Source organism: Plectropomus leopardus, chromosome 17, assembly GCF_026936395.1.
Source record: "Plectropomus leopardus strain MGB_pleo_1.0 chromosome 17, ASM2693639v1, whole genome shotgun sequence".
In the NCBI taxonomy this organism is placed as follows: Eukaryota; Metazoa; Chordata; class Actinopteri; order Perciformes; family Serranidae; genus Plectropomus; species Plectropomus leopardus.
In genome coordinates, this window is record NC_142192.1 from 8202897 (window position 1) to 8227394 (window position 24498).

General features: G+C 43.1%; 1 protein-coding gene across 1 annotated transcript in view; it reads right to left on the minus strand.

The window, feature by feature from the left end:
- Window positions 1-463: 463 nt before the first annotated feature.
- Window positions 464-24498, minus strand: part of foxo6b (forkhead box O6 b) — a 50276-nt gene continuing 26241 nt past the window's right edge. Inside the window, exon 2 of the mRNA XM_042506654.2 lies at window positions 464-5695. Coding sequence (XP_042362588.2) covers window positions 4025-5695 — 1671 coding nt within the window. The 3' untranslated portion in view covers window positions 464-4024. The remainder of the gene's footprint in view (window positions 5696-24498) is intronic.

Genomic DNA, 24498 nt, shown 5'->3' on the forward strand with positions numbered 1-24498 from the left:
AGGGGGTACTATGATATAAAAAAATGTTTTTTTTGTTATGCTTGTTTCAAAAGAAAAGGACCACAATACATTGACAAGACATTGAACTAAGATAATACCATGTCTATGTAATTTAACCGTAATTCCTGTCTTAATTTAATTAAATACTCATTATGAATGCAGAAAATACATCTGAGGGTTTCCTTTGTTGCTTGTGCAGCCATCTTGGCGGTGATTTATCATAACTCTCACTTTGAAGTGCGCCTCTGAAAAACTTGGGCCTTGTAGCGTATTAACGTAAAGGGATCAGGACTACCTACCTTTAGGCATGAATGCTCAAAATGAACGAGAAGCGCTAAGTGGAAGGAGCAAAGGGTGCTTTGGGATTGAGCCTTAATATGCAGGAGATACAGGGTTTCCACTTGACAGCACTGCACATGTGATAATGTATGCAAATAACAAGACACACACAACAGAAAACATCTATGTTCTTGTTTGTTTTTATTTTACGGTCACCAGATGAGCAGATACATCATTTTAGAAAAGAAATTGATATTTGCAAAAAAATTATAATACAATTTTCTCAATATAGATTATGTACAGAATGAAATGTAGTCAAACTGAAACAGCATTCTGCCTCTCCGTCGTCGAGAAGACAAAGCAGTGAGGCGTCTGAGCGGTCCTCCGTAGACCCATCTCCCTAACCAATAAATATAAACTGTATATATTATGTATGCTGCACTCATCCAGGCATGGACAATACCAGGGCAAGTTAGTTCTCAACAATATTCCCTTAATCATTTCTTGTACATCACTGCGCTACACACACGCACACACACTCGCACACCCACGAGAAGCTTGACACACAAGTGCACACGGGCCAGAGAACAAATTACAGTTGAGTTACAACAATGGGCCATCTTAACTCATGAAAAGGAAGAAGAAAGCAAAAGAAATGTGCATGGAAATACCCGTCATTGTCCTTGATCAGGAGGGAGAAGTGGCTTTCTGGTCAAAGCTCGCTGGAGCTGGCTGAGTAGCACTTGACATTTGGCCTGATTCAAACAGCCAATTCTACAGAAAGCTACCGAGCTGGAAAATCTCTCTCAGTCTCACAGATCCTGCCTACTCATGTCGCTCCCTCCCTCCCGTCCAGTCTCTCTCTGTATCTATCTACCTTTCTTCTCTCTCTTGTTCCTATTTTCTCTATCTTGAATGGGACAGGTGCCAGGACGAAGGTTGGCGAGTGCCCCCTTCCCCTGGTGTCCCTTTGGGGGGAATGAAGAAAATAAAATGCACACGAACGCTTCTATCCATGCTGTATTGAAACAGGACAGACAACTGCACAATCACAGAACGAGCACAAGAAAAGACGACAGCAAAGTAAAGCTATGGCCGGGACGGGGGCGGGGGAACGCTTGTTAAAGGGGATGCTTGAAGGACTCGAAGGACGCTATAAGCGTGCCACTTGCCAGCCGCTTTACCTTGTCGCTGGGCATCACCTCTCAAAAATCACCCTCCTTGTTGTTGGCGGGAGGAAGAATTATGACTTTGCGCCGATGAGCGAATACACACACTTGCATAAATCATCCATCTTGTTTGGCGGTTAATTACTCTTGTTTACCCTCCGAGTAACCTCGGGATGGGGCGGCGTGATAGGAGGGAGCCTGGGAAGAGGAGATAGCACCAAATAGTAATCTGCTGACGCTGTTCATCAGTGTGCAATTCGCGGGAGTAAAAAGCACATCGCGGGCTTGAACCTGGGTGTTAGTGAATTAGACAAGGTTACCTGGGGTCTGAGGACGGCAGCTCCATCAACATCCTGGCCTGACCACAGCTGCTCGGTAAGCTGTTCTGGGGTCAGCCGGTGAAGGAGCCACGCTGAGGCAGCCCAATCAGAGCGCTCCTCAGGATGTACAGCAGGCTCTGATCGTTGCTTATTTCATTATGGGGAAAGCTACATAAATCCACAAAATGGAGAGGAAGAGGCACAGAGGGAATATTTGCATTTCTCCTCTCCTATCATCTCCCCTCCATGCCCCCCCACCTCCGCTTCAACACCACCCGCTTCAATCCCTCCCCCATTTAGTGCAGAGTGACTTTAATCATCACTTTCGCCAAAACACATTAAGCCGGTGTGTCCGGAGTTGAGGAGAGAGGGGGGTGGGTTGAAAAAACACAGAGTGGCGCATTAGATTTGCAATAGTGATGCATCACTCTGGCATTACTTTGGAGATTAAAGAAGGGACGTTGCATTTCATTGGAGTGGCGCTGATGGTTGCCTGATGTATGACTGTCCTCCTGCACTGAACCAAAACAGGAAACACCAATGTCCACCGCATTGTAAAATCTGACAAATTGATCTCACTTAAAATAATCTCGGAAACCGACTAAAAGAAACATAACTATTCATCTTTATTTATGTTTACTAATTGTTAAGTTGACTTAAAATGTAGATGTATTTATTTAATTTTGTGAAGTTGTTGCAAGTTAAAAATGACAAATGAGTGTTAGCAACTTCATAAACTAAGTTAGTCTGACTTGATCACGACAAAGAGGATTTTGACGATGATGAAGTTAGAGGGTCTACCAGTTCTGTTTTGTTAACATGTTAAATGCTCTGAAATCGCAGCAAAACGGCTTGCTTTCTTTAAAAGACATGCCAAGAAGGCAATGAGAAACATAAGAAATGATCTGAAAAAAATTCAAGAAATTAGTTTAAAAAAAAAATACAAGTAAAATCACCTGAAAATTACACAAAAACAAAAAATGGAGAGAAAAGTGGAAAAAAAAAACAAGGAAATGACCTGGAAAAAATGCTTAAAAAAGTACTAATAATTCTGTAGCAAATATCAAATTATGATACTTTTTTAGGACATTTTTCTCTAGCTTTTCTAAAAATAATTTCTTGAATCCACAGATATCTTCAAATTTGCAATACATTTCTTGGCAAGCTGCTCATTTCTTTTTCCCCCATGTTTTCAAAATCAAATTGCTCAAGGTCAAAAGGCTTAAATACTTGTGAACGGTGTCCAGACACAGCACAAGAAAAGTGATGTCACTCCAGGTGTCATTTGAAGAAAATACAAATAAGATTGACTAGTTTGCAACCAGCAGAATACAGATACATATCACAGTAAACTTTGTTTTGTTTGTTTGAAAAGACTGATTCAACAAATCATGCCATTTTTAAGTTGCAACATAAAAAAGTACATATAACTTAATTTTAAGTTGATTTACCAATTAGACATAAAGTAAACATAAATTAAGTCTTCTAGTTATATTTATTTGCATTTTTCAAGGTAAGCAGTTTCCTGGGTTTTTGTTTGTTTGTTTTTAAAGTAAAGTCAACTTGTCAGATTTTACAGTGCAGGGAAGAGAAGTCACACTGACCCTGGAGATCCCTTTCTTTCTATCCATCCATCCCTTTAGTTTTTATTACCTTGTCTTCTAAAAACCTCCCGTTATTTTCTTCATCCTTAAACCTCAAAGCCTCCCCTGTCTTTTAACCCCCAATCTGGGAGCACCTCTACATTGAAAGATATTTATGCAGCTGTTTGATCATGTTCTCAAGTCAAAAACAACACCTCCTTTGTAGAAGGAGATAATACTGTAAAGTGGATTGCATACATTAAACTTAAGCCAACACACAACGTGACTTTGCCTGGTCTTTGTGTTACTGCATCTGTATGGAAAGGATGGATGTAAAGTGCTTGAGAGCTTAGGACAAGCAGGACGAGATTGGGAGGAGACCATGAAAAACAAACGAGAAAAAAAAACTGAAGGGCATGAACAAGTGGGGCTTTAGGACTGGGCGCATTGGGGGCAGGTTCAATATGGAGACAGAAGGCTTTATAAACAGGGTGGGGGGGGGCAGGATGTAAGGGTGTACAGAGTCCCGAGGAAACAAAATGACAATACGTGTTTTGTTCTACAGTCTCAGAGAATCACAGTTAGTCAGTCCAAGGGTACACCCCACCAGCAGCCTGCCCCAGTGGGTGAGCTTTCCGGTCATGTGTCTTTCCAAAACCCCTTGGGCCTGGGTTCACCCTGGCACCCAGCTCTGGTTGCTGTGTGCTGGTGGAGGGCAAGCAAACGCCCCCAAGCTCATGCCCATCCCCATGCCCATGCCTTGGGACAGGGAGCCGTCAAAGTTGAAGTCCATGCTCTCTGTGTCCATAAAGTCATTGAGCAGGATGGAGTCTACATCGCAGTCTAGGCTGTTTGGGACGTTCTCCATCTCCAGGTTGGCAGCCATTCTAGTGTGGGAGTTGTGCTGCTGCCCCTGGTACCCAGCATTCCCTGGCTGGTGGTTGTTGTGGTAGTAGCTGAGCCAGGAGTCGGTCAAACCCTGATGGTGAGCTCCGGGATAAGGCTGGTGACGGGGGTGAGGCGCGGACGCCAGGCGGCAGGGATCTTGGGGAACATCCAGGACGCCGGCAGGGTTGGGCGGCAAGGATGGCGATGTTGGGAGGTGTGGCCGGGGTCCGTAGTGGTTGGAGGTCTTGAGGCTGTAGGGCTGCAAGATGTCGGTGCTTACCCGCGGGGAGAGGGCCTGGGGGTGGGGTGCACTGTGCATAGGGTTATGGGGGTTGTGCATGTGACTCTGGCTGGAGCGAGGGTTGTGATCATGGCTGGCTTTGTTACCGTGCTCGTGACTTGGACCGTAGTCATGGGCAGGGTGCGGCTTGTGGCTGTAGTCGAGGCTGGCTTGGTGTTTGTGACCCTGATTGTGGTTCTGATGGTGGGTTGTGTTTTGGTCATGGACTGAGCCGTGGCCGTTGTGTAGACTGGGATTGTGAGCGTGCTCTTGGCTGTGATTGTGGTTATGATTGTGGCTGCGATTCTGATTGTGGCTGTGAACGCCATTGGTCCCCTGTGTCATGAGTGTGTCCCGTCCTTGGCCCAGCACTGTGTCTTTGCAGTACGGAGGACCTCCGGTGAGCAGACTCTGCAGGGCGTTGTTCTCTGAGTAGCCCCTCATTGGGCGCTGAAAGCTGACTGGCTTGTTCTCCTGGATGGTCTCCATGGGAGTGTGATGCCGGAGCATGCCCATGGAAGGCTGTCCGTACATGGGCCCGCAGTAGGAGCCCTCTGCCTTGGGCCCAGGCACGTAGGGGTAACTGTTGCATTTGATTTGCTGCGACTGGGGGTAGCCACTCTCATCTAGACTGATCGCCCCCGTCAGGTCAGTCAGCTGGGGCAGTTCCACGGTCGGGCAGTGGCCCCCGGTGCCTAGGGCCGGGGAGCGGGTGCTGGTGGGGCTGGGGTACAGTCGAGGGGAGGCTGAACAGGACAGTCCACCCTCCTCTGGTTCGTCAGCTTCTGCTTCAGCTAGAATCGGGGACAGGCAGCCACTTAATGTGGAGGCAGAAGAGGAGGTGCGAGAATGGAGGTCCGTCCAAGTGTCATACTCCTCACCTGCCATGCCCACACCTCCTTTTCCAGCTGGACTGCCATGCTCTGGAGATCCTTGCATTGCAGGTCCGGCCCCCTGACCTTGACCCCGTCCGATACCTATGGCTCTCTTGCGGCTGATGCGACCCTTGGTCTTTAGGTATCGGGTGCCGTTGTCTATCGAGGCCGCCCGTCTTCTGGGTCCTTTACCCATCTTCCCTCCTTCTGGGTTCAGCATCCACCACGAACTTTTCCCCGTGCCTTCATTCTGCACCCGGATGAAGCGACTGTGCAGGGACAGATTGTGTCTGATTGAATTCTGGGAAGAGAGATGGGAGGGAGATGGTTGGGGAAAGGTAGAAGGAGGCAGAGAGGGAAGAAAGAGAGAAAAAAAGAGATAAACATTAACACCCAAAGGAACATTTAGGGTTAAATAATCATTTCTTGAGAACACAAAGTCATTTCAAATTATGGCCAAACTATCAAGGCTGCGACGGCAAGCGAGGAAAAAAGATGGATAAAGAAAGAGAGGGAGACGGAGGGGAGAGCAAAGAGGGCAGGGAGAGTGAAGGACCAATCGATACCTCCCCTGACCAGCCTCTCCTCTCCACACGCGCTCACTGAGTCATAATATGGACATGGGTGCAGCCTCCACATCAAACCATCACCAAGGTTACAGAAATGAATCACGCGAGGCAACCCAATCACAGACAGCCCGTATCGATTGCAGGGCCTACAAATATGAGAGCCTGAGATCCAGCCAGAGACGGGGAGGGAGGGAAGGAGAGGGGGAGCGATTTGGCAGGAGAAGATCTGGAAGAGCACCAGAATGAAAAAAGAAACACTCACAAATAGAAAAAAGATAGAGGGGAAGTAAACTGGGGGGAAGGAGGATATGCTCATTTAACCTCTTTTAAAATCATGGCACAATTAACATGACCGTAGGCTACGACGGCGAGATATGATGAAGTCTTCATGCGAGTAGCTTTGAAGACGGACAGATGCGCCGGTTGTGGGTGGGTGTGGAGTGCGGCAGTTGGGGTGTGTGTATAGGATAAGCCTCTCCAGACCCCTGTTAAAGTGTCTGAGTGACGGCTGTATGGTTAATCCAGGGCTCCGCAGCAGCATTTGAAGCCGGTGCCAACCTGGAGTGAGTTGATGAGATCTAAGCCTGCCTAAAGGAGAGCTTAGCAGGGATACACATCATCTCAGCTGGCCAAGTTAGTCTAAGTACAGCATGTTCATCCAAATCTTCCCTGCTTGTGTCATTATTCACACTCTCTCCAGCTTTACGCCTTCTCTTTCTTTCTCTTTTTCTGATCTTTTGGGAGGAACACCCCCCCTTTCTCAACTTCAACCCTCTTCCCCATGCGTGCAATCACACACTTTTCTTTTTCCTCTCTGGAGATATCTATCTATTTCTGCCTTGTTTATTACCTGCACATAGCTCACAATCTCTGTCTCCTGATATCTCGAGCCATTCTCTATCTTCATTCACTCCCCGCCTCCTGTCCAATTTTCCTGCTCTCAGCCCCATTCATCTCCCTCTCTGTGTCCCAGCGTCTCTTGATCACGACATTGCTCATTCTCTCTCTCCCCACCCCACATCCATCCCGTCATCACCTTACACAACTTCCATCCTTGCCCCTCTTTCATTCATTCATTCACAGTGAAAGGCAAGTATTGGAAACAAACAACAGGAGATGCAAATCTGTGCTCAATGGGGGGCCCGGCTTACATTTCACCCTTGAGCGCAATCCATACAGTCAGCATATGTAACCCCCTCTTGCACCCCCCCCATACTCTGGCAGCAAAAAGCTGCATGGCTGCGAACTGGACAGCCAGCTAAAAGAGGTGACGTGCTTTGTTGTTGTGTTATCTGAAGCACAGCATTCAGAACAGCGAGTAATATGTTTCTCGCAAAATGTTTACAGGGGGAATTTAGCTTTAAGTGGGTTTCAAATCAGCCCTGCATCCTACCTACTACTATTCTCATTCATGTAGAAAACCTAAAAACACTCCCATCCCCTCAGCAGGACTCCTAACAGGTAATTTCGCTGCATCCTCCACTCAAATCACGCTGCTTTGACTCTTCACAGACGTGGAAATTGGATAGGAGAGATGTATTTATGTTTTTCTCCTCCACTAAGAGGGGTCCTCCCCGAAACACCAGGTCGGCAAAATTGCACAAGCTTGCGATGAAATAAGCCCAACCGCACTTCTCGGCCGCGGCGTGCTACAGACTTTATCAAAGGCAAATTGAACGATGACGCCGTGTGAAAGAGGCCGCCGGTGGAGGCGACCCGCATCAGGTGATCTGAGAGCGGCGCCCTGACAGGTTCCTCCGCAACATGACGGCTCCGGCTGGGCGTAGCCATGGCAACAGAGTAAACCAAAAGAGGGAGAAATGAAGAGAGGGGAGGTGATGGTGGGGAGGGGAGAAGGGGAGGGGGGGGTGGCTGATGCTGTTTGATGCTGCAGGCAACTCCAAACAGCCTTTTATCTGAGTCTGTCAGATTCCTGCTTCCAATCCACCAGGGAGGCTCAATCACCAGTAGTCCCAACGTCTCACTACCTGTACCAAGCTGTGATTAGCAGTTGCACGCGTGTGTGTGTGTGTGTGTTTCTGCGTGTGTGTGTGTGAGGGGAGAGAGAGCTTCTGTACAACTACCAGAGCAACAATTATACCACAATAGTAGACTGCTGTTCCTTCACCTGCTGGTACATTGTATAGTGCTATAATGTGGCAGCTCTCTGCATTGTCCCTTTATATATATATTAAGACTGAACTGCTATGGTTCTCAGGCTGAAACAGACATTTTCTAGCGATATAGCTAATACTGAAAATTTAATGCTGATATTCAAAACCATCAGCATCTAATATTACAGTTTCTATGCCCAAATATGGTGATCATTGATTGTCAGCTCCATTATCTTAACACAGGAGTGCAATAATCATTAACACATTGGAAAAAGACACATGGAGCTATGAGAGGACTCTTGAGTCTTTTAAACTTGATATACTGTTGCTCCATAACAAAGCTCATTCATAATTATGCATGTGAAATCTGATCAACGTCAATCAATTTAGGCTATGGGCTTTAATAGTAAGAAAATAAGGATGCAATCGATCAAACAATTTTTTTTTATTACAACATTTATTATGTTCTTTCTACTGTTATTATAGTGTTTTAATGAATTACCAATGAGGTTCAACATTTGCTGTTTCTTGTGGTTTTGTTTCTATGCAAAATGATCAAGTCCATGTACATTTAGTTGACAGTTTATAGTTTATTTGGTACACCTAGCTAAACCTAGGGATGCACAATAATATTTTCACCTCATTGGCCAATACTTGTAAAGTAAAATATTGGAATTGGCCAACATGCTGATTTCTGCCAATATCACTGTACAATTACGAGAGAGTATGCATATTAGACTTGATGGTCACTAAAATTGTATGTATATATATGTATATGTATATGTATGTGTGTGTGTGTGTGTGTATATATACATATATATATATATATATATATATATATATATACACACACACATATACATATATATTGGCCAAATGAGTTGTTAAATATTGGATATCAGCAAAAACTCAATAATATTGTGCATCCCTAGCCAAAACTAATGCAGTGTAACACAACAGTCCTGCAATAAACCTTCACTTCAATCATATAATCATAATAGGCTTTTGTTGGAACTGTTTTAGAGAGGTGCTGATTCAACTGTACGGTCATTATAGAGGCTCTGGTTTGTGGTGCTGTTGAATTGTATTGCGTAATAATTATTAAATATCATATAATTGTTTTGTCCACCCCATTTATGTCAATGAGGACAGGCTGAATAACAGAAACACCTTTCTCAACTTACAAATAAACAGAATTGAAGCATGTTCTGGAGTGCTACTGCACAGACTGTTCATTTATAAATGTAAATGTAAAAGGACAAAAGAATGTTTCTTGCTATAAACCACTTCCTGTGAAACCAACTCTTCGGCTGCTTTCAGATTAAGATGTGGGATATTGCGTTATTATTCAGGTTTTAGGGGCGTTCTTTAGACATTTATACAGCACATGCATATATGCATCTCAGTTGGTTACACACAAACTCTTCCGTGTTTACAGTCAGCTCAGTGAGTTGAGCCATCGAGCCAATAGTTTTCAAGGCTATGGAAGAGATGCATTTAAAGCCCAAAAGTAAAGCCCACATTTCTGGTTACAGGAGAAACTCACATACTTTAAACATTTTATAGTATTTGGATCAACAAGTTTTTGGAAATGCACAAATATTGCAACGCTGACCTCTTCCAGGCAGTGGTTGAAGGACACAAAGAGGGAGGCTTAGAAAAATATCCAGTTTCTGCCGTTCCACTTTTCATATATTGGCGTGATAAACGACATGTTAGGGTATGATAGCAGAGTTTGCACGACTGCATGTAAACAGGAATATTAGTGGGATATTTATTTTCATATTGCCATGTACACAGCTTGGTAGAAATACTGTCTTGTTTAAAATAAGGGCAAAAACTAGAATATTTTTTGTGTATAAACTGTTGGTTTACTTTTAACCAAGACCACAAACATTCCCTAATTTTAACACAGTAGTTAAGGCAAATATGGCAACCGAAGTCCTCCAACCTTAACTAAATAGTCATTTTCAACCAGAACCACAAAGTTGCTCTAACTCCAACCAAGTTGTCATTGTGCCCAAGCCTAACCAAATCTTAACAACAGTGATGTGCCATCTGAAGACACTTGGATTTATTCACCAGTGATCTGAGATCGTGTTGATTACGGTTGAGGGTGGTTCAAACAATGTATTTTCAAGGACACTGTGGCTAGATATGCATGCAATGGGAACAAATCTAAACTAAAATACAGGTGATATGCTGCTAGACATTGCCAATTGAGAACATGACCGGACGATTTGTTTTCAGTGTTATTATACGCTGGCAGAGCTGCCAGTTGCCGTCAATTGAGAACGTGGCCAAATGGAAACTGTTGCATCCGCATGATAGACTGCTGGACGGCATCAGGTTGAAACACTGCTGGTAACTATGTAATATAGGGAGCACGAAAGTCCCTGTAGGGTGGGCGGGAAGGACAGTGGATGGATCCAACAAACCCCAGACATTCATGTGAGAGTCCAGGGTTCTCTTCCTGTGTAAATGTAAAGTTTTTTCTACACCTTACCATGCGCCCCCTTCCCTTTGTTGACATCCTATTGTTGGTTTCCATGTGCTTTTGTTGCTTAAACATAACTGTTATAAGCAGAAATATGTAACAACTTGGAATGAGAACATATTAAATAGATGTATAAAAGAATGTTGTAATCCTTTAAAGAATAGTTACTAAAAATGTCACCCTTGGACCAATGGCAGCCCTCAGAAACATTTTCTGTGGCGCACAAACATAGCATAAGAAGTAAAAATAAAGGAACCTCCTGATTGTCGTTATAAAGGGGCTTTATGCAAAATTTAGAGTGTATGCCGGCAGCGAGCAGCTAATGGTGCTAACTCCATAAACAGGGCTATACAACGACAACAGTGCTGACAGAACTAACAGTGCTGGCCGGGGGGAACCAGGAAGTGGTCGCTAGCTTCTGTGACACTACTGTCCCAATGTTAGGGATAACTTCTGTATGAGCGAACGCCAAAGCAGCCATGGGCTTGCCAGTGGGATAACACTGCTCTGAATGTCATATACAGAGCTTTTAATGAGTCTAGCATGAATCTAGTATATCAATGTGATTCTGGTGCAGGTCTGGATCATCACATGTTGAGGGAAGGCTGAGTGCCTCCACGTTATCACAGCAATCAAAAGCTATATAGCAGGAGATGTCATTGATTAGCACGCTGTCAGCCACAGAGATGGAACCAATCATTGAAAACCTCCAGCGTAGTCTTTAGTTGGAATGAAACCTGCAGACTCTCAGCCCTCTGTGGCACATAGCTGGCCATCCCTGCCTCGATGTATATATTAAGTTGTCAGAGAGAGTGATTCTGAAGAGGAGATGCCTGTTCCCCCTGCTCTCAGCCTTTGCCTCTCTGCTAATGCAGGAGGAGATGGACTGTTGCAGAGAGAACGGTGACTGAATCTGTCCTTACATCCACCCTCCCTCCTCTTCAGGGAACACGTTGCACTGTATCCAGCTCCACTACTGTATATTATACATTAATAGTGACTGAGTTTGACCCTGACACGCTGCTGCTCTCACTGAGTCAGGGGATAGTCAGTCCAGTGGTTAGCTAATGGCCCGTGGACACACAGATCTGTCTAAACATTGAATTCTCCCTCTTTTCCCTTTTTCAAAATGCCAGACCAGGCAACAATTTATGACTGGGTTTGAGCACACTGGTTAGTGCTCAGTATGAGCATAAATACTGACTTTGAACTACGTTGCATTGCATCACTCTATATTGCTGTATAATTACAGCTGAACATTTCAATATAACCATATAATGCAATTTGGATACTTGGCATCAAAGTTCATTTTTGATCTTGGAAATACTCTGTCCGTACAATCCAAACCCAAAGTATATTCCCAACCTTTATCCAAAGCTTTCAACCATATCACATGGTCTTCATCAGTTTTGATGTTCTCAGCTCAGTAGTTGAATTAATCTACAGGACTTTTATAGCTTTATATATATATATATATACATATAAAATTACAGCTCACCCTAACCCTCACCATAACTCCATCAATCATATCTAGGCCATATGATATGGTTGAAAGCTCAGGAAAAGAAACAAAAAACAAACATCAAAGAAGTGGGTCTTTAGTTGTGATTTTGTGATACTGTAATTTAATAAAGTTGGGCAACTCATTGGCAAGAATAGAAGATTTGTATTGTAAATTTCTGCAGACAGGTTACATTTGTAAATGTCAAACATAATGAATCATTTTCAAAATGACGTGGTATATGAGCTGACTTTGTTATTGGGAGGTTGAGTGAATGGCGGACGGCGTGATGCCTACCAAGTTGCAGGCCACTGTTAGCAACCAACAAACATAAAAACCGGTTGAGGTTTATCAACTTGTTTCCACCATCTTTTTTGGCTAAATGTGGGTGCCTTTAGTGACCCATTACTTTTTTTTCCAGCCGGGATAGTACCAGAAAAAACTGTTGTTGTTTTACGAAGACATTGCTGTGTTTTCAGCCTAACAGTGCCACAAAAAGCCAGTATCTGAAGCCAAAACATGATCACACGGTACCACACTGATTATTTCAACATATCCACTATACAATTATGCACAATTGTAACATATCTGTGGTTTGTAGAAATGTACAATGCCAGCATTTTTCTAGCAATTGGGTTGAGTCGGGTGACTCAAGAGTCTAAATCGAAGCAACAGAGGCCAGAATGTCCTGACTTAATCTGTAGTCAGAAGAACACTTCCCATAATGCAACAGCTTTACAGCATTAATTATTTTTTCAGTCTTTGGAAAGCTCACTCTGAGCTCCCGTTGACAGTTTTCATAGATGAGTAAATAAAAACCTCTTTGTAAAACTGGTGGATTGTCCCTTTAACATAGGATAACAAACAGAGGATGGATAGACTATAAGGAACATGTGAACAGTCGATTTGAATCCAGTACAGTCAACAAATACGCCCTTTGTTTCAGATGAAACGCGGACATGTTGATCCCCCTCTATATGGCTGTAGATTATGTTCCACTGTGAGTTGCTGTTATTTTGTGCACCTTCTGTACATACATTTTATCGAGCCCCTGTCTCCAAACAGCCTTTTAAAGGACCAGAAACTGTGTGTTCTCTTCGGCAGGGTGCTGTGAGCCCACATCCTCCATTTCAAAATGACAATAACAGAGCAATGGCTAATTTTCTAAATTATTATTATTTTCAACCCCCTTGTCCCTTTTTTAGTACGGGTTAGCTAGGTAACGCTAATTACATCTATTGCAAATTATCCAGTTTGTGTTGCATAGCAACGAGAATGATGTAACCCTTTGCACCCGTTTTTCCTCTTGCTGTCTCTCTGTTTCAAGCAATTCTCTCAACGGAGCTTTGTGTCTGAGCAGAGGAAAGCCTCCTATATTAATTCCACAATACTAATATCAAAATACAGTATATCTGGACTTGTCACAGTATAGAGGGAAAACATTTCCACAGCTTGTGTCAGACTGTACAAGGTGTGGAAATCATATGTAGTGTTTTGTCAACTTTTCAGTTCAGGCAGCATTGTACACACGCATGTAAACAAACGTCACCATATATGTTTCACAACTTGACACATGTTCGCCTCGATGTGCACACGGACTTGTGCGCATCTGGCCCCCACACACACACCCCCACCCCAAACTGGCAATCATACTTAATCCCTCTCCAGCCTGAGTAATCCCCGACAATCCAAGGCTAATCCTGGTTAATTCTGGGCACTCCTCAGCAGGGTTTCACCCTGAAACCACAGAGACAGGGTGGGGATTGGTTGGATCATGGTGATTGAGGCTGGGCGCGGCGTTGATAGACGTAATTGGTCGGGCAGTTACTGGGAGCCAAGAAAAACAAGCACAGGTTTTCACAGGGTCTTCAAAATACGTCCGGATTGACCCCCAGCTACGTCACGCCTTACTGTTGTTGCTGCTTTTGGTAGAAAACATGTTTTTTACCAGTGCGGGTTAGCACATAAGTGATATTACAAAGCAGGCCTAAACGCTAATAAAGAGCAGGCACTGTAACTTTGTCAGCTTGCTGACAGGGGCTAGAAAAACCTTTTCTGTATCATTAAATCCTTTGAAACCTAGATTAACATCATGTTACTTGTGCTATGTTTAGACACCTACCTTTGAAATCTGAGCAAATTAGTTTGTTTTCTTTTGAAAACAAAGGGAAATACAAGGTATTAGCAACTTGGCAAGAAGTGTTCCACATATTGCAAGAAATTAGTAGATTTGGTAAAATATCTTTAAAGAAGGAAGGGGAAAATGCCAAAAAAAAAACTATATTTACAACAATCATTTAAAATCTAAAATTGTTTTACAGAATTCCTTTTATTATCAAGCACCTTTTGACCCGTGTAACTTCTTTTTTTTGTATGTTTGTTATTTAAAAACTTTCTTTTTCTTTCTTCTTTTTCACTGTTTTTTTCTCTACTTTTTTCAGGTAAATTTCAGGTAATTTCATTGTACTTTTTACATTTTTTTGGCCAATTTGGTGGTCATTTCTTCTGAAGTCACTCATTGCCTTTTACCTATGCTTTTGAAAGACATCCAAGCAGATTTGCTCATGTCTCAAAGGGTTAAAAGACTGGAAAATAAATAAAACTAAAATTAAAAACACACCCAGGTGTATACAGTATGAGCCATTCCTCTGGTGTAAAGGGGCTTCTGAGAAGTCATTAGCCTCTATTCAATCAGCTCTACCTACCGAAGCTCCTAGCTCAATTCTTCTTAGCGGCTATCGATCCTGATTCCAAAATGAAGCACTTAAGACGCCTTGATCAAGCTGCTCCTTAATCTAGCGTTAAGGAGATTGAGACCTTTTCACCCCGTGTCTCAGACAGACTTATTACTTTGGCACAGGGGTACAGTGGCAGTCAGAGCACACTTCACTAGCACAGTCTCAGTTTGGGTTTTATAGTCTGTTTAAGCCCCTTTGGTGCAGAGCAGGCGGCAGGAACACTTTTACTCTCTGCCATTTTGAAAAAGCTGTCAATATACACAAAGCCAAGAGCGTTAATGAAGCAATATGTCACTGACAGGGAATGGATGAGGATGCTTTGTTAAAAACAAGAAGGCCTCGGGTGTTTGCGGGCTTGACTGTGTGCCTGTTCGATTGAGTTTGCACATGGAATCTGCAGGATGTGTGTGTTTGAACCGTCAGTATACTCATGAGAGCGTGAAAGCAGAAGCAAAAAGGAAACTGATTTACCTTCTGCTGCAGCTCTGTCAGCAGCAAGACGGGGAACAGGTTGCAGAGGAGTTGTGCTCCTGGACATTTTTATAGGCTGCTTTTACCTCTCTATCCTCACAGGAGGAGAAGTCTCTTGGAGGGGATTCTTTAGAGGATTCAGTAGAACATCATGTAGTGGATTTTATAGTGCTTTCTGCTTCACATTTTAAAGAGCCCACCTCTAATTTATGACGCATTCCACGGCGCATTCAAGAGGAGTTTTAAATTCCACGCGGCGCTCCCATAGATGTGGTCCGGCACAATCCATCCGAGTGTTGTGGGGATTGTTGTACGCCGCCTTGTTGAGAAGTAGTGGGACTAGGCAAATCCGTTTTCTCCCCTTGCTCAACCATTATTTATTAATCCATTTCACACAGCCAGGAGTCATTATGCACGGTCCTGTCAATGGGTATCTCTCTATGCCGCGCATTTATTTGATAATAAGCAGGAGTGGGGGAGAAGATAAAAGCGCTGACTGCGTTCATTGTGAAGCATTTTCTGCAGGCGGGGAGACTTAAATGAGAGCAGCCAGCTCTGTGTGGGAATGGGTCTCGTCTGCTAAGCCTGTCTGGAGGCAATCGATGGAAATTAGTCAACGCTAAAGATTCACTTCCTGTGACTGATGTCACGGGCAGCGCTTGTCTCTTTGAAGGGAAATAAAGAAGTGGGAGGCTGAGGGATTAATGGGGTTGGAGAAGGTGTGAGCATGCAGAGTTTGGGTGGGGGCTAAGCTGGGGAAAAAGATGCTTTTCTTTTGGTGGATTGCGGGAAAATAATAGGTCAGGGAATCCAGATGAATGCGGTGTAGCCAGGACCGTGCAACAAACACACTGCGTTGGTTGTGTACTGGGGAGCAACAGCATTGTACAATCAGTTAAAATAAAGATGTACAGTCACACTTTTATAACAACAGCGCTGCTGCTACTGTTACAACATCCTGACCAACACAGAAAGCTACAAATACTGACCTGTCACTTATACAGTCTTAAAAGTAACTGAAATGCTTTCTTTTAAACGTGTTTTATTTACTACAGCACCAGAAATGCCTCTTTAGACTTGTACTGCATAGCGGAGTCTTGCATCAGATTGGGTATCTGGCAGGTATACCTGGCAGATAACTTGTGGGAATCTGGTGGATGACTCACAAAAATAGTGATTTGCGGGTGGTATTTTTTCTTAATTTTCATTTTAAATTAAATGAGAATAATTACTTCATTTAATGTTTTATTATTTGAATCCTCTGACTGCTGACTATCCGGCAGGTAACCAGCTGGGTAAAAAAGGTGATTTGTGGGTAGTATTTTGGCATAATTTTATTTATACGTTCAGTTTTGGGTGAAAAAAAGAACATGCAGGTTTGGTTGCAGACGTTGGATGATAAATATATTAAAATAAAATGAGAATAAGAACTATTGTATTTTAAATTTTCACCTTTCATCCTCTGATTGCTGACTTTATGTGTCGGCTCTGTCTTCTGTGTCTGCTCTTTCGATACGCGCCACAAAGGAGCATCCTGCAACGGGTCAGGTACCTGGCTGGTACCTGGTGAGTGACCTACAAAAAAGGTGATTTGTGGGGGGTATTTCATCATAATTTTATTTATGGCTTAAATTCTGTGTGAAAATACAGGTTGGATCATGGGTGTTGGACGATGAATATAAGAAAATAAAATGAGAATAATATAATTTCATGTTTTAATGTTTTAATTCCCTGACTGTTGACTTTGTGTGACTTTGCTCTGTTTTCTGCATCAGCTATAATATAAAAGCCACTTCAGTCAGCTGCATTTCTAAAACACGCTTTAACTGTGGAGAACATGCAAAAAAATATATTCATTTAAATTGTATTTTCTGAATTTCTGTCATTCTAAAATATATCACATCAGTTTCACATGTATGAAAGGTCCTAAAATTATCACTTTAAATGTGCTGCCTTACTAAATTGGTTAAGCAGTGCATGGTTATGATAGGATTTGCGGTTTCAGGTCAGGCTAATCAGGCAGGATCTTTTGTTTGCTGGTCTGTCATGTAATGTGGAGTAAATGGACCCAAATGCAGAAAACAACATGCATCAGGAACTCAAAAAGATTGCTCTATAATCTGAAGGAACAGGAACAAAAAATCACACAAGCAAAACAAGGATTCATCCAAGACTGAACTGAAAACCAGGGCTTAAATGCAAACTAGACCAATGAGGGGATGAAGTGCAGGTGGAGAAAAAGCTCAGGTGAGGGGAATAAGGTGATGAGGCAGAAGAACAGGCAGGGAGCTGATTGGAAACTTAAGCCCTAACGAGGCTGATGCAGGACAGGTGTGTAGCTGGGTGAATGAGACAGAGGCAGCACAGGAACAAAGGAGGCAAAAAACACAGTAAACTGAAAGCTAAAAACCAAGAAAACACAGTCTTCTTAAAAAGCTGACCATTGGCAAACAAAGACAGACTGACTGATAAAGGCAACTTGTCTTTAACACTACAACAAACTTCACAAAATTCTAAGGAATCACAAAGCCACCATGGCTTTTGTCCTGTAGACTGACACTGTTGTTTGTTTTGTCAGCTGAAACCAGCGTATAAGTACTGCAGAAAGTGAGTATTGGACCTGTTTAAAATACTCACGATCAATACGTATCCACAAATCTATATTTTTGACAACACTACAGTATTTAGGAGCTACATAAAGACCCACTTTCTCTCTTCTTTCAAAATTCTCTGTTACGCCATGCCTTTAAGAACATTGCATGGTGTAAGGAGCATTTTAAGAAAAGACTGAATGCTCTAATTCAGCGGGTTAAAACAGACCCTTTGAAGCTGGGATTACGCTTGTAAGGTTGTTTGTAATTGGCAGGTTCTTTGAGTCATGATGGTCTTACAGACAACAAAAACCTTCCTTTTACTGCATGGAGGATGAATAGTGGTGTTTACAGTGGCAGCAGCAGTTGTACACTCGCAGTGGCTGTGACAATACGATCAGAGTTAATGTCTCCAGCAGTTGTGCTGAGGACACGTCTGAAAGGTGCACCAGTTAACTTCTCCTCAAAGCACAGTCGAGGGACTAGAGCCAGCCCTCAGGCGACAGAAGGCCTTTCACTTCCCTGTACTCCCTGTGGAGCTCCGCAAGCTCCAGGGAGGGGGGAGACAGAGAAATGAGGCAGACAGGGAGGGGAGAAGACGGGTGGAGAGAGGCAGGGAGCGAGGCGTCGTCTGGGGCTAACCTGAGAAAGGTGGATGGGAAGAGAGCCTGAGGGGCCAAAGGCGGACAGCAAGCCCAATCCCCAGCGGAGAGAACTCTAATTGGAGCTGCCGGCCTGCCGAGGCAGCCTCTTCCTCTGCGGATGGACATAAGGAGCCGAGTGAAGGCGGAGAGCCCGGGGGCGGGAGAAGAGGGCAGATAAAAATAGAGCCGGCAGATTAACGAGCATCTGAAAGCGGGGCAGGGGATCGGAAAATCCTCCCTGCGTGCCAGAGATGCCCAGTCCTCAGGCCACAGCCAGCGAGAGTGATGGACCCAGAGTGGCCATGAGTGGTGCTTCCTTCCTGTTGGCTTTCCTTACATCACGACCACCAGGGAGGAAGGAACACCGTTATGTCCTGCTCCTGGAACTTTGCTTACATTCTAATGAAGCACAGTAGTAGTCAACTTGCTGAAGAAGAAATGCAGTAAAATTGGCTCCGGTGTTTTACTTTTACTTCATAAAAGATGTATCTTTAAACTAGAATTACCGTCTTTCCTCCCCCAACCAGTCATGTTGCAGTTTCCATCCAGACACATATGTAGACATGACAGAAAACAATGGTTCAAACATGGATGCTACTGCACAGATCTGTACAATCAGTGCAGTTTCAAGGTGAACACCCAAGATAAGTGTCAACAATTCAGTATCCGCACAAATGTCTCCCCTCTTGGTCTTGACTCATGGTGTTGAAAAATGACCAGAAGAGTATTTTTACCAGATATTATGATGTCACAGTAAAGCTGACCTTTGACCTTTTGGATATAAAATGTCATCACTACATCATTTAATCTATTTGACACTGGTGTAAACTATTGTCATGATAAGAGTAAGAATTCTTGAGTTATGGTCTGTTTTGCAAGGTCACAGTGACCAAATTCTAGTCAAAGTGGGTGTCTGTGCCAAATTTGAGAAAAAAAAAATCCCTCAAATTGTTTGAGACATAATGTATTTACAGTAATGCCATGGACGCATGTATACCGTGACCTTGACCTTTGACCTCTAATCAAGTTGACTTTTAATCAAGTTGAACTAAATCAGTTCAACTAGATCAAAAGTGGACGTTTATGGCAAATTTGAAGAAATTCACTCAAAGCATTCTTAAGATATTGTCACAAGAGTGGGACAGACGCAGGGTCACAATGACCTTTGAGCTCCAAAATCTGAGCAGGCCATCATTGAGTCCAAGTGGACTTTTCTGCCAAATTTGAGAGAATTCCTTTTGCAGATAAGGTGCTCAAGAGAATGGGACAGACATACAACCAGTAACCAGCGCAGATGCATAAATATCACCATTTCTTTCAAAAAGTCATATATGTATGTAGTTACGCTACATGCTGTGTAGTTTTCACTATTGGTAAAGGGTTTTCATTAGTTGTAGTAGTAGTAGTAGTTTTTTAAGCTTCTTTGCTTTATATTTTCAGCCCTTCTTTGCTAGAACATACAAGCAAGCTGTCAAATGAACAAGAGGATTATGCACTGACTATAGTTCCCATGCAGTAATTAAATAAAGTCATATTACATGGTGTTATCAAGAGTTTTAAGAACAATTTTTCTAATCCAGCCTTTAGAAAGTGATAATGTTTATCATCATTTTTCCATTTTGTTTTTAGCTGTCAAACTACTTTACAAGGCAAAAAGCTAATGAGTGAGCCCTGTGAACTAGTTTGAAAGCTAATAACAAAAGAACTCAAGGGCAAACTGCACATATTCTCTATCTGAATGGATGACTTTTTGGCTCATCTTAATTTAGATGGGATCATTTCATATTATTACTAACCATACTCTCTACAGTGCAGATTTGTGCAGCCAGTTTCTGATGCAGTATTTATATGACAGGTGCTGTTTGTGAAACCTGAAAAACTGTGCAAATACAGGGAAAAATCCCTTCAATTACAGTACGAAAAGTAAATGTAGTTTGTCACCTCCACCTTTGACTCACGCTCATAAAACGGAGTCACCTCCACAGCTGTGATTTCTATCCCTCCCCTGGGAGCTTTCACACGCCAGGTGGAGCATCGTGACACCTATGGGAGCCAAAGGAGAAGCTGAGAAACAGGCCTGATCACACCTGCCATCGGGTCTCAGGAGAGCACCACCCACCTCAACACTCAGCTGTCACATCCATCCACACGCTGAAGCTGTGCGACACCTCCAACAAATGCACTGATCCACAGTCAAAAGCTGATACACTGGCAGAAACACGGGCTGAGACATTCTGAATGGCACATTAATAAAAAGCAACAAAGGCTAGATTGACTTGACAAATTGGAGAGATGGGAACATACTCACGAACAGCCACACAACTTGTTACAGGAATAACAACTATGTCTTATGTTCAAATAATGAGCTCGACCTTTGGCCTTACATCCATAACTTAGAGAGTTTCCAACAGAACACTGTAGTCTTGAACGAAAAACACCCCAACAGGTGATCAACATTTCTTCAAGTGTCTGCACCTCAATTAAAGGTTAGTTTGATTTAATCCAAAGTAGTGCTGAAAAGCCACTTCATCATGGCCATGAGTATTCAACACTTTGTATTGAATATTCATTATCGTTTAAAAAAGGGAGCCATTGTTGAATATTCAGATCTTTTTCTCCCAAACTGCTGCTTGATTAAAGTATCAAATACCAACTTGAAATTACTACTTCAGCAGGGAACATCACCAGCCTATTAGTCAGACTGAATTGCTATTGTGGTTCACTTCATTCATTCAGTCTGACATTGTGTTCATGTAAGCTGATTTCTGTTTAGTTTTATTCTGTTTTGCTCAAACCAATAGTGACAAAATCGCCTTGCTTAAGTATTTTTTTTACGAAAGATACATGGCATTTATAGACTTATAGGTTGGTGTTACAATAACTTTACCATCTACAGCCGATGGGAACATTTAATTGATCCTAACTTAAAACAAAGCTAGCAAGAGGAGAATGCTCAGACTGTATCAGCTGTCTGCTAGCTGTGGCAGGGAATGTATGTATGCTAGCTAGTGTTCTGGCAGGAATTTGGCATAACGCTGTGAGGAGATGAGCATTCCTAAAATTAGCATTTTCATTACACTTTGCAAAAATTGATCACAATTGAGGGTGATATAGCCTTCACAACCCTAATCATACACTGTAATTTTCCACTTACAGCAGCACCACTTGGACAAACCACACACAGAACTGCAGCAATACTAAAAACAATGGTAATAGAAATGGCGAATTGTTATTACTTTTGCCAATGATTATTTTGAACTTGGGTAAGTGGTTGCCTGTCATAGCAAAGCAACTTTTTGAGGGAGTGGATGGGTGGGTAAGTTCCTCAGGGTGGATACTTGTAAGTGCTATATTGTAAGCAACTGGACCTTATTTGCCTATTTGGTTTGCCTAAACAAGCCTGCAAATCCCAACCAGTCTGTTAGGAACTGAAGAAGCCTCTCGGACGAGAAATGAAACCTGTTCAAGAAACTCAATCAAGTCCAGCTGCCTACGATATAGCACAAGAATTGATACTACCTTATGTTCACTTAAGCTTAATTTTAGCATCCGTCTTTCCACTGAGTATGTCTTTCCGCAAACTGTGGGTTTGTCCTCTATCTTTTACAGATTGTTCCTCCACAAAGGTATTGTGTCAATAGTTGGCTTCAGCATAACCGAGTGGTTATTTCCAGAAGTTATGGTCCATTGGTAAAAAATAACAGGGACTGGTTTTTGCCCCCCATTTCTTACATTTACCAGGGTGTCACTTCACAGTCAGTATGGAGAAGAGGAATGCTTACAGCAACCATTGCTCTTTAAACATACATTCAGCATATGAGTATTGTAGTAAGATGGAAAAAAATCCAAAATAAGTAAGATTTACAAAAACCTAAGAAGCTGAATAAATCTATTCCACAAAAAACAAAAAAACAAAAACAAAAACAAAACCTTTCTAATCTTGCCTGAATATCTCATACTTGCATGGTTGAAACAGCCTTCGACAAGCACAAACATCAAACCTATTTTCATTGCTAACAGATTGGAGATGTGCAATTCAGAGGTCACCACAGAGACCTTACAATGACCTCCAATAGCAGGATTCATCAAAATAAAATCCACACACAGATCTGTTTGGATCATATTTCACTGCAACCTGTTTGGTGTGTCTCTATTCATCATGGATCATCATTAGCTTCATCTTTAATTGCTTCTCTGTAACCTGATACCTGCTTTGGGGCCCACACTCATATACCAAAGCTGGACAGGAATGGTAATGATGGTAAATTTATGAGAAGAATACACGCTCATTGCCTGCAATGAATACTTCATGAAATCGTTTGATACAATTAGTACTTTTTTTTCTCGGCCACCTTTGAATACACTTCTCAAAAAATTCACGGGACTTAAGATTGATGATTTTTCCCAGTAAATAATTTTGCCAATTCACACTGTCACACTTTTTGAGAACTCAAATTTCTTTCAAGAGAAACACACCTCTCATCAGATGTGCTTGTTTGAAGTATGCCAATTTTTCAAAGGGAAAAAAAGTCAGATGCTCTTCTCTGTGTGATGTGTGTTGACTGTCATTCTTCCACGACAAGGCTATACATTTTAACATAGTGGATACAATTCAGAAAAACTGACAAGAAATTGACACGGCTTGAAAAAGAAATGCTATGAAAAATGCTATGCATATTCACAAACTCTAACTTGAGCAGAACTTCTAATGCTGTATTATTAATTGACATCACAGCAGAAGTCAAACCCCACTCTGAAAGTGTTCGTATCACCCTTGCAAAGACAAAGCCACACACACTAACACACGCACACACCAACACACACACACACACACACACACACACCAACACACACACGCACACACACACACACACACACACACACACACACACACACACACACACACACACACACACACACACACACACACACCTCTTGCTTCGCTAGCATGGCATGCTGGGCCGGCTCATTACTACAATGCCAAGCTACTAGTTGCTAAGGAGACCTTAGGGAGAGGGAGGGTTCCTGTTGCCATGGTAGCAAGCCTGCATCCTGCCAACTGTCTTCCCCCATGAGACATGACCATCGTAGACAGAGAGAGAGAGAGAGACATGGGGAGGAAAAGTGAGGGCAGAAAGAAGTGAGGAGAGAAAGGCTGGGGGGGTATGGGTAAGATGTTGAAAGAGGAGGACTTGTAAAGATGCCTGCAAGGCAGCGAGCTCATCGGAGAACCACAGAGACTGTAGAAATAATGCGCGGGGGAAAATTGATGGGGTGAGAGCAGAAAAGAGGGAGACCTTGAAAAACAAAGCCCCCCCCCCCCCTTTAGAATGTGCTTTCCCATGGCTAACACGGTCGCTGCCTGGTCGACCACAACTAGAACCAGGCGTTGACAAAGACGCCAAAATGACGCTAAGTACCCCGGCCCAAAACCCCCTTCTTGACTCCCTCACTCCCCCGCCCCATAATGCAACGCATGTCCTCGAGTGAACCGCCCGCCTCTCAGCTTTTACTACTCGAGCAGAAGATCGGACAGGGCTTTTGGGCGAGCGTTCACAGAGCCCATCCGGCATGGAAAGAAATCTGCTTTGGTGAGAGTGAGTGGTATTGAACGACGAACGGGAGGGAGAGAGGAGAGAGAGCGAGGGAGAGCATCTGGGAGGGATGAGCGGAGAGAGATTAAACTGATTGGGGAGGTCATACGAGGCGAAAGACGAGAGAAGAAGTCCTCAGTCTCAAATTCAAATTAGCCTTATTGGTTTCCAAGGACACTGAATTGTTTCCATCCTCAATTTCTTTCTCTGTGTCACTGTCTCACCCCCCTCCCCCCCTCCCCTTACTCCCTCCTCCCCACGTCTCCTTCCTTTTCCTCTCTCTGACTACATGGGCTCTTATTAAATCATTTGTTTCATTGCCTCGGACTGGTACGTCACTTTGAGGAGCACGTGTGTCAAGGGAGCCGAGTTGCAGAGTTTCAAC